Source organism: Crocodylus porosus, unplaced genomic scaffold, assembly GCF_001723895.1.
Source record: "Crocodylus porosus isolate Cpor-Errol unplaced genomic scaffold, CroPor_comp1, whole genome shotgun sequence".
In the NCBI taxonomy this organism is placed as follows: domain Eukaryota; kingdom Metazoa; phylum Chordata; order Crocodylia; family Crocodylidae; genus Crocodylus; species Crocodylus porosus.
In genome coordinates this window covers 4,128,207-4,137,737 of record NW_017728939.1, presented here as the reverse complement: position 1 = coordinate 4,137,737, position 9,531 = coordinate 4,128,207, and the positions used below count along the sequence as shown (strand labels likewise).

The 9,531-nt window shown below is 42.1% G+C and overlaps 1 protein-coding gene across 3 annotated transcripts in view; it reads right to left on the bottom strand.

Annotated features, from left to right (window-relative positions):
- The window catches only part of HNRNPR (heterogeneous nuclear ribonucleoprotein R), a 35,868-nt gene that overhangs the window by 3,042 nt on the left and 23,295 nt on the right, over nt 1-9,531 (bottom strand). For all 3 annotated transcript variants that reach the window (XM_019547714.1, XM_019547712.1, XM_019547713.1), the window contains 4 exons: nt 6,423-6,599; nt 5,676-5,811; nt 3,438-3,643; nt 2,320-2,469 (listed from right to left, as the gene is read on the bottom strand). In XM_019547714.1, the coding sequence (XP_019403259.1) occupies nt 2,320-2,469; nt 3,438-3,643; nt 5,676-5,811; nt 6,423-6,599 (669 nt within the window). The remainder of the gene's footprint in view (nt 1-2,319; nt 2,470-3,437; nt 3,644-5,675; nt 5,812-6,422; nt 6,600-9,531) is intronic.

Sequence of the window (9,531 nt, the reverse complement as noted above, 5' to 3'; positions counted from 1 at the left end):
TTCCCTCCCCCTCCCTTTCCACCACAACAGACTTAACAGCTGCACACAGCTGGAGAGCTGCTGGGCTGTGCTCCTTGCCACCTATGTGCTACATCGTGGCTGTGCACATGCATGGGCATTTGTTGGCCAAATTATCAGCCACATCATACCTATTTCCAATGCAGTCCATTTTATTTATAGATCGGTGCCAATCTCATCTTGGACCAATGCATTGATGCACCTCTAGTATTTAGCTTGGGTTTTGATGGTGAATTTCAATAAGGTCTATGTCTACACAATGAAAGAAGAAACTATCAAATACATTTCAACAAGAACAGGTAGAAGTTCAGGGGGAAGTAATACAAGTTCATGAGTCACTAAAAATGGTACACATATAAGGGAGTCAAATTAGGATCTTAAGTTAAAAACATAAGGGAAGTTGCACTTAGGGCACTGACAGACATCCTATTTGAAGCACTTCAATGACTTTAAATCTCTCCAAGTGTGCAGAAGTACTAGATAACAGTAAAAGGCTGTGTCATATTTGTGCCCTATAGCAAAAGGCAACGGAGGTTTGGTGAGTCCTCCCACATCCCAGTGCTCTGCCGTCTACCCCATCCTCCCCCTGCCTCAAAGCTCTACCTGTGACTAACTGAACTCCAGTGTTTGTAGGATCACAGAATCTGTGTGATACATTTACTATTTACTGCCAGACACAAAAGAACACCAAGCCCATATTCTGGCAGATACCTACCTTGAGGATTATACTCCACTGTAATACAAGTAACAAGGATTTTTTGCAGCTTGTTACCAGGGGTCTGTGCCCACAGGTCACATCCCTACGAGCTGGAATTTACATTCCACAGGGACAACTAGCAGCGGCACATATTTGTGCCACTGCTAGTTTTCCCCAGGGAATGCCTCTGCATGCACACTCTGGTGTGCAGCAAGTTGCCCCACACCTTGCACCTCCTAAAGTGGTTTAGAAGAAGCTGGAGCAAGCATCTGGGCTGGCCCCAGCAGCCTTACCTGAGGTCCTAGGGGCCTCCTGGGGCTCCAGCAACAGCATTCTGGGTCTGTGGAACCTGGACAGCCAGGCTTCAGTTTCGGGCAGCTCATGTTGCTGCCACACATGCTGCTCCGCTTTTTCTGGTGTAGGGGGGGTTTTTTGACTTCCTGATGTCAAAAATCCTCCTGTTCTGCAAACTACCAGCAAGGTAAAAGCTTGCATGTACAGAGCACACAGTTTGCGATGCCAGAGGGGCCTGCAATGCCACAAACCGCATATTCCTGCCTATGGGGATGAACCCACAGTGTCCGCGCCATCCTTTTTTGCCATGCCTACAAAGCAATTTACCCTCTGGAGGCAGACAGAGATAATAACTTCCTTGCTATGTGGAGCAACAAGGACACTTAGTACTCACTCTAAGCAAGCCACTGCAACTAGCGGAGTGCCTCCAATCTGGCACCCATGGTCAAGACCAAAGTGCTGAAGATACAGTATAAGGCCTGAAGCACCAATTGGGCCTTGGAAAGTGAGAGTGACTAGAATCTAAGAGAAGTAGTCACAGACTGACACAGGTAGAACAGAATCCCTCTCTTCTGTTTAAGAGGGCCAATCTGGAGGCTAACCACCCATCTGCAAGCAAGAGCTTCAAAGACACTGATATCAACTAACCTATCCCATCCCAGCAGACTGACCACATAACAGTATGGGCCATCAACTCCATACCCAACAATCCTGCCAACTGTCCTCCAACCACTACCCAAGAACATCTCCCAACACCCACTCACAAAAAAGCAGCATATCAGCCCTCTGATAAGCTTCAACAATCCAGCATGGTAACTGTCCCCACTCCAAGAAACCCCACCAAGAAACCCTGTATCATAAGGCTGCTACAGAAATCATGGCCTATACTGTCACTGTGTGGAGGGGCCGAGCAGGTGGGGCATGTTCAAAGAGAGAGAGAAAAAGTGAGAGAGACACTCAGGCAAGCCAACAAAACTAACTTAAAAATGGATCTTGGGTGTGACCAACAGTAAAAATCAGCAAGTTGTAATAAACACCTATGAACAGTCCAATAATACTGAATCAGTAAAAGCAAAACTAAAAAGCCTATAGCTGATGACCTCCAGACAATTCACTGGAGTTTTCCTGTGATAGCAGGGCTGTTACACAAGTCCTACAATTACAATTGTGTGATTGCAGCAAAGCTACTTTAAGAAGCTGAGACAAAGTTGCATAGCAAGTTCTTCCTACACATTTGGTATGAAATGTTACAGTTAATATTTAGTCCACCGACTGTTTAGTGTGCCAAAAGGTAATAAAACAAAGCCTACCTTTACTGCTGCACCTCTATCCTCAAAGTGGACAAAAGCATAATCCTTCAATTTCTTCACTCTTTCCAGCTTTCCAAATTCTGAAAAGGATTTCTCCAGGATTTCTTCTGTCACTGTAGTGGCCAAGTTCCTTACAAATAAGACTTTCACCTAAGGAAAAATAAGTGTCAAAGTTGAAAAGTTAACAGTTTTTAAAAAGTAGGTATGAAGTGAACAAGTAGCAGCCAACTTCTATTAAACAAAACACCACTGTTCTGCTGTACTCCATTTCCCACAAAAAATTTCTGGTAGAGTCTTAAACTCGAGTGTTTATCTTCAAAAAATGTAGTGTGAACATCTGTATGACAGTCTCCCCATTTTCTTTTGTTGTTCCCAGAGAGCCAACCAATGGCATTAATAATGTCAAGTTTCTTTTACTAGGAACTCCCATGATCCATATTCCAGGAATAGGTTTTCTGGTTTTGCACTGGTGTTCTTTATTTATTTTTGCAATAAATTGGTGAAAAGAAAACAGAAACTTGTCATTCCTAAATGGGAATTCCCAATGGATAAAATTGGGAGAGACTGCTTTTATGCTTGTTCTCTGTTACTGTCTAGAAGGGAGTAACAAGGTGCGATTCTCAGAGAAAATGGATGCCTCACTGTACCCAGAGAAAATTATATTCAGAAAATCTAGCCTTCCACCCAAAAAACTCCAGCACTGGTTCTTAGTCAATGAAACAAGAATACAGAATTCCTGTACATTATATTCCTAGGAAGTGAGTTATGCATGGATATAATTTTCATTAGGGTACTGGACCTTGGAAGAAACAAGACAGCATGAGATGGACTTGTGGTTCAATCCGATAGGACAGTCTTACGCAGCCTGTTCTGCCATGCTAGATACACAGGTAAACAAGTTCCATAGCCAGTTTTCCCATTCTTAAGCCATAGGGAGCTGGAGTGCTAGGTGAGAGGGCACACTCAACCAGGGGACAAAGAAATGCTTTCTATTTTTCACAGCCCCCTCTAGCAAACTAAGAAAGGGACAAAAAAGTACCACTAATTCTACTGCCAACAAGTTGTAAAGCTCTCCCTAAATTCACAGCAACTTTTAGTATAATCCCTATTTATATTACCTTTGCCATGACTTCTGGATCAGGTTCCTCTACTGGGTCAGCCCATTCCACTGTCACAACATTTCCCCAGACTTTTACTTTCCCACTCATCAGCCGACGTCGAGCTTGTGCAGCTGACTTGTGATCTTCGTATTCCAGGAAGCAGAATCCCCGATTTTTCTTTTTATCATCCGGCTGATGATACAGAATTACATCCACCAAACCCTCTGAAAATGCACATACCTTTAGTGTGAAACTAGCAGTGAAAACATTCTCTTTAAAAATAACAGGGCATGTTTAATGTGCTTCCAACAATACTCTGTAGACTCCACAGGTGATCTGAAAGTCAAAGTTCTAACTTATGCACGCAAATCATGCACTCAGTTCAACCACAAAAAAACAATAGGTCTGAAATTGGGGATTTGTGGTAGCAATTTATTAAGGAATTTCAATGTGGAGACTACACACCAGATCTCTGAACTACTTAAACAGGAAACCAAGAAATAGGAATAACAGGTTCCTTACTTCCCTGCAAAGACTAATGTTTGCCAAGTACCTGTGGATATTCAGCGCTGCAACAGACAGTTCCATTATCCCCTAATTTATCATACAAACTGCATGATGCTGGCTCCTCACAAGCTGGCATGTTCAGAGGATGTGCAATGCTGGGCTGCATGTAGGCATCCAGGAATTGCACATATGCCACATGTGCAAAATAACCAAGATGTTATAAAATGCCAAACCAGCCACACAGATGACCTACATTTAATGTGGAGCATGCATGCGGCTTGTTTGTATCACATTATTTTGAACATGTGACATACACAGGTATCCAGGAACATCACATGCAGCCCAACACTGTACACTTTTGAACATGCAAGTCTGCTGGGAACCAGCAAAATCAAAGGGCAGTGTGCAAGTTTGGGCTGCACATCCGCTGTTTTAGAAGTGGCCAGGGTACCATGGGCCTAACATTGGAAAAGTTCTATGCAGTGACAGACACATGGAGCCCTGGACATTTAAAAAGCAGGTATGAAGCTGGGCTTCCCCGTGTCAGGCTCGCAGTGCCCTGGGAACTTAAAGCAGATATGTGGTCTAAGTCTGAGTGAACCTGCCCCCTCAGCAGTCACAAGACTAGGATCAGAGTTACTTTATGTCTGATCCCCAAAATTGTTTTACCCCTGTTATGTCTTGATGTGCATGGCAGGATGCATGATTTTTTAGATCGGGCATTAAATTCCTCTGATGCAATTGTGGAAACATATCAAGGTCTGCCAGGGGCCTACGGCTACAGCAGGACACACATGACCCCTCCCAAACTTTGAAAGAAGTCTCCTACATTTCTTGCCAATTTCACAAAGTCTTGCCTTCTAACAAAACCTTAAATTGGCTTCAAACCCATACCAGTAAAGTAGACGCAATCATGAAGTCTGCATATCATGTAAATTATTCCGTCTTAAATCACCATTATGGATTAGCAGTAAAACATAATGGCATTCAGAACTGAATGAAAGAACAACATTTGGGCTAGTGGTGGCAAAATGTTTGGAAATCAACAGCTTGTAAGTAGTGGCAAGATTCAAAGCCCTGCTTTCCAGTTCAAGGAACCCTTTCCCTCCAGGGTACAGGATATTAAGATATAGGAACCTGCACTGCCTCTCTCTCAGTTCCCCAGGAGTTTCATTTATCTTATGCTTTCTGTGCAGATAGTTTGATTGTTCTCTCCCATCCCTGAACTAACTTTTAAGTGCTACTTGTAGGACATTCTCCAGCAGATGATCTTTTTAGAAGCAACCCAGATTATCACACTGCTACTAGAGCCAAGCTAAACTACTCAAATTATTCAATAATGGAACCTTTAAAGTTAGGCCCATTAAAAGTTTTAAGCTGGACTAAAAAAGTCTCATCTATTTTTCTTTTTTTTCTTTCTTTTTTTTTTTTTTAAAGAACAGGTCTTTATTTTTTGTTGTTCTGTATCCATCTGACATCAGCGCTTTGATATAAAGTTTCAGAAACAGTCAAATTGAGTGGCAGCAAGAAACAGTGAACATAAATCCTTTTTTACACTTCACTTGGAGTGTTCATACAGCAAAAAGGTCCCATCTGAAATAAAGCTGGAACTCATTTAAAACTAATCTCATTATCACCAAAACTTAAACTTTACTATTGGTTGTCAACTTGTTATAAAAGCCCAGACTAGGGACTCATCTGTTATTACTACAAACATAGGAAAAAATGGAAAAAATAAACACACTTTACCTGTGACTTTACTGAACTCTTCCAATATATTCTCCTTGGTTTTGTTCTTTGGAATTGACCCAACAAATAGCCTGTTGTTTGCCACAGAGATACATACTCCAAGGTGCTTTCCTGGACGGATCTCATAGTTGTCACACTGATGAAATAAAAGGAGAAGCCACTCTTAATATATATCAGGTTTAACTTCACAACAGTTTTGACTTTTCAATAAAAATGTAAATTGAGCTAGCCTTTATATACTGTGCGTTGGATTATGTATTACAATAGGAGCACTAAAACGGTCAGAAATTACTGGGAAGAATGCTTCTGGCATTAGTTTTCCAGCAAAGAGCTTTTTTTAAACAACACCCTCACAGTAAGATATTTGAACTACATACTCTTGGGAAGGAAAAATTTGTAGTAGGACAATCAAATTCCAGCCCTGCATTGTCACCAGATTTAGTACCTTGCTCCAAAACAAAAGACAAACAAGAAAGTGCACATTTGGTTCTACAAAAGGGAGGTGAGACTGTGAAAACACTTCAGCACAGAGTACAGATGACCTCAGTCTGTAATTAATTAATCACAGGTTACCTTAAGACAATGCTTATCTCTAACATTTCTATGGAGAAGAGATGAGGAGAGATTTTTAGATTTTTAAAAAGTGCTGCAGCAAAGGATCTGAGGATAAATCAGATTAATCAATAAGTTACTCAGTAGTTTTATTACTGATTGTAATAAAATTCTGTCCCACTCAAAATGACTTACCAGTTTAACTGCTTCCTGTGCTGCATCTTTACTACAAAAAGTAATAAAAGCATAACCTCTGTTTTGACCAGAAAGAGGATCCATCATAAGGCGCAGGTCCCAAATTGGGCCAGCCTTCTCAAAGAGTGGCACCAACTCATCCTCATACAAGTCTCTGGGGATCTTGCCAACAAAAACCTGAAGGGAAAAGAACAAGCCCTCCTTAGTCAAAACATTTATAACACTCCAACTTGGCAGAGGTATTTTAAACAAAATTTGCTGGGGAACGAGAATATATAAAACTGAGTGATTTATGAACAATAATAGACAATAGAAAATATCCATTATAGCTTCTCCATACTTACCTTTTACCTTCAGCACTGCATTTTTTCCCATTCTTGGGTTTGTTCTGGCTTTGCTACTCAAATACAGCATTCCAAATCTGTACCATTAAAAGTTTAATATTACTTACCTGTGCAAAAGGTTTTCCTTCATTACGTAAGAACAGAAGTGCACCTGATTATTTAACCTAGTCTCCTGGCTCATAAATGTCAAAGGACTTTCTTGAATTAATTTAACTGATCTTCATGTACTTGCAGGAGATGGACCAAATACCAAAGGACTGGAAAAGGGCCAATGTAGTACCCTTCTTAAAAAAAGGGCCAAAAGGAGGAACCAGGGAACTACACCTCAATATCTGGAAAGTTACTGGAGCATACCCTAAGGAAGGCCATTTGCAAGCATTTGGAGGAAGAACCCAGCCAGCCTGGATTTATGAAAAAAATCACATCAAACAAATCTGATTTCCTCCTATGGCTAAGTAACTACTTGGGTAGATAAAGAGAATGCTGTAGATATAGTGAATTGGGACTTCAGCAAAGTCCCATGTAACCATCTCATAAATAAATTGGAGACATGTAAGCTAAACTACTACACGATGGGTAGATAACTGGCTCAATAGCTGCAAGCAAGGGTAATTATTAACCAGTCCATGTCAGAAAGCCAGGAGGTTTCAAGTGGAGTCCCACTGTGGTCTGTCCTGGGCCTAGTGCTGTTCAATGCATTTATTAACAAATTTGGATGCTGGCATAGAAAGGTTCTTGAGCAAGTTTGCAAACAACACAAAACTGGGAAGGATTGTGAATATGTTGGAAGATACAAGAGATCCTTCTGAATTGCACAACAGATTGGAAAGCTGGGCTAGAGCTAACAGGATGAAGTTCAAGGCAGATAAAAGCAAGATACTACGGGGGGTGGGGGGGAAAGAGGGGAGGGAAAAATCAAAAACACAAATATGTGATACCTGGCTGGATGTCAGCAATATGGAAAGGGATTTGGGAGGCTTGGTAGATCATAGACTCTATATGAATCAGCAGTGTAGTGCAGCTACACAAAAGGCAAACGTGGTTTTGGGGTGTTTCAACAGAAACATTAGGTGCAAGACATGGCCAGTGACAGTGCCTCTATTCAGCACTGTTTAGGATTCATCTGGAGTACTGTGTGCAGTTCTACACTCCACATTTTAAAAAGAATGTGTAGAAGTTAGAGAGGATCCAGAGATGGGCAAAGATGATAAAGAGGCTTGGAAAGCAAGTCATACAAGGAGAGACTGAAGGAACCTGGCATGTTCAGCTTGTGGAAAAGGCACTTAAGAAAGGGACATAATGGCAGTCTCCATACCTGAAGGGCTGCCATAAAAATAGAACACCTTTTCTCTCTTGCTACAGAGAGGGGACACAGACCAATGGCTTGAAGTTGCAGCAAAGTAGTTTTGGTTGGATATCCGGAAAAACTTATTCACTGTGAGAACAGTACGACAGTGAAACAAACTGCCTAGAGAAGTTGTTGACTCTCCATCATTGGAGGTGTTCAAGAAGAGCTCGGACAGCCACTGATTAGGGACGATCTAGGTGGTGCTCTAGCACGAGCATTTCCCATACTTCTGGACTTCACTAATTGCTCCTGTGCCCCCCCTATCTACTACTTGCATCAGGGTGATTTTAAACCTCCCTCAAGAGGCACTAGGTGTTAGCTACAGCCAAGGCTAGGAATTTTGACTTGGGTGCGCCAAAGCTTCTGCTGGAACCAGAGTCAGAGGTTCCTGGCTGGAAGGTCTCATCTCTCTGCTCAGGGTCAGACCAATCACCAGATTTGGGGGCAGAAAGGAATTTTACCCTATGGTCAGATGTATGTACTATGGGGCTTTCTGCCTTCCTCTGTAGTAGGGGGCATGGTCCCCTACTTGGAATCTCTTAAGCGTATGTCAACAACATTTTACAGAAGCAGGACATTAGCTGCTATGGTTTCTCTGTTTTAACTGAGAGGTACGTTCGGGTGTTCTGTCTGTTGTGTTAGGCTTGACAGTAGTCTTAAGTCAAGGTTAGACTATGGATTGTATAATATGGTCTGGATAGGAATGATCCTGGCTCAGGAAAGGAAGAGTTGAACTAGATGACCTTTAGAGTTTCCTTCCAGCCCTACTTCTCTATGATTCGCTGTATTAATAGGAACCTTGCAACTCAACTGAGGTTAGCAAGGTTGCCATGAGAGAGAGCCAAGGGGCTTCTACCTGCTATGGAGTTTAACCCTCCTCTATGCCTAGCAGCTCAGCTGAGTCCAGACAAACCCAGATGGCTAGCTCCCTTGCCCCACAGCTTCTTCAGAAGTGTCAGGACACAAGATGTTATAGGGCTCCCTGTGACCTAGCACTTCAACTTGCCTTTCCCCATAGCTCCCAAGGAGACAGTATGTCTTGTTTACGTCTGGTTTTAAGGGTTAAAACATTAACATCTAATTAAGACAATGACCTTTGGAATTATCAAATACATACAAACAATTTAAATAAATAAATAAATAATACCCAACACTGCAAGACTCTAAACCACAACTACCCAATGTTAGGTGTCATGATTACTTATATCAGTGGTTCTCAACCTTTTTTGTATCAGGACCCATTTGTAAACATCAATGGCCAGTCCCGACCTAGTGCCCCTCACTCCTGACCTGCTGCCCCTACCCCTAGGCCCCAGCATGTGTAGGGCAGGGGGTGGGGCATGTGGGGAGCATGGGGAACTCCAAGCAGCTCCTTGTAGGCTGAAACTCTGACAGTTTGTTTGCGACCCATATATAT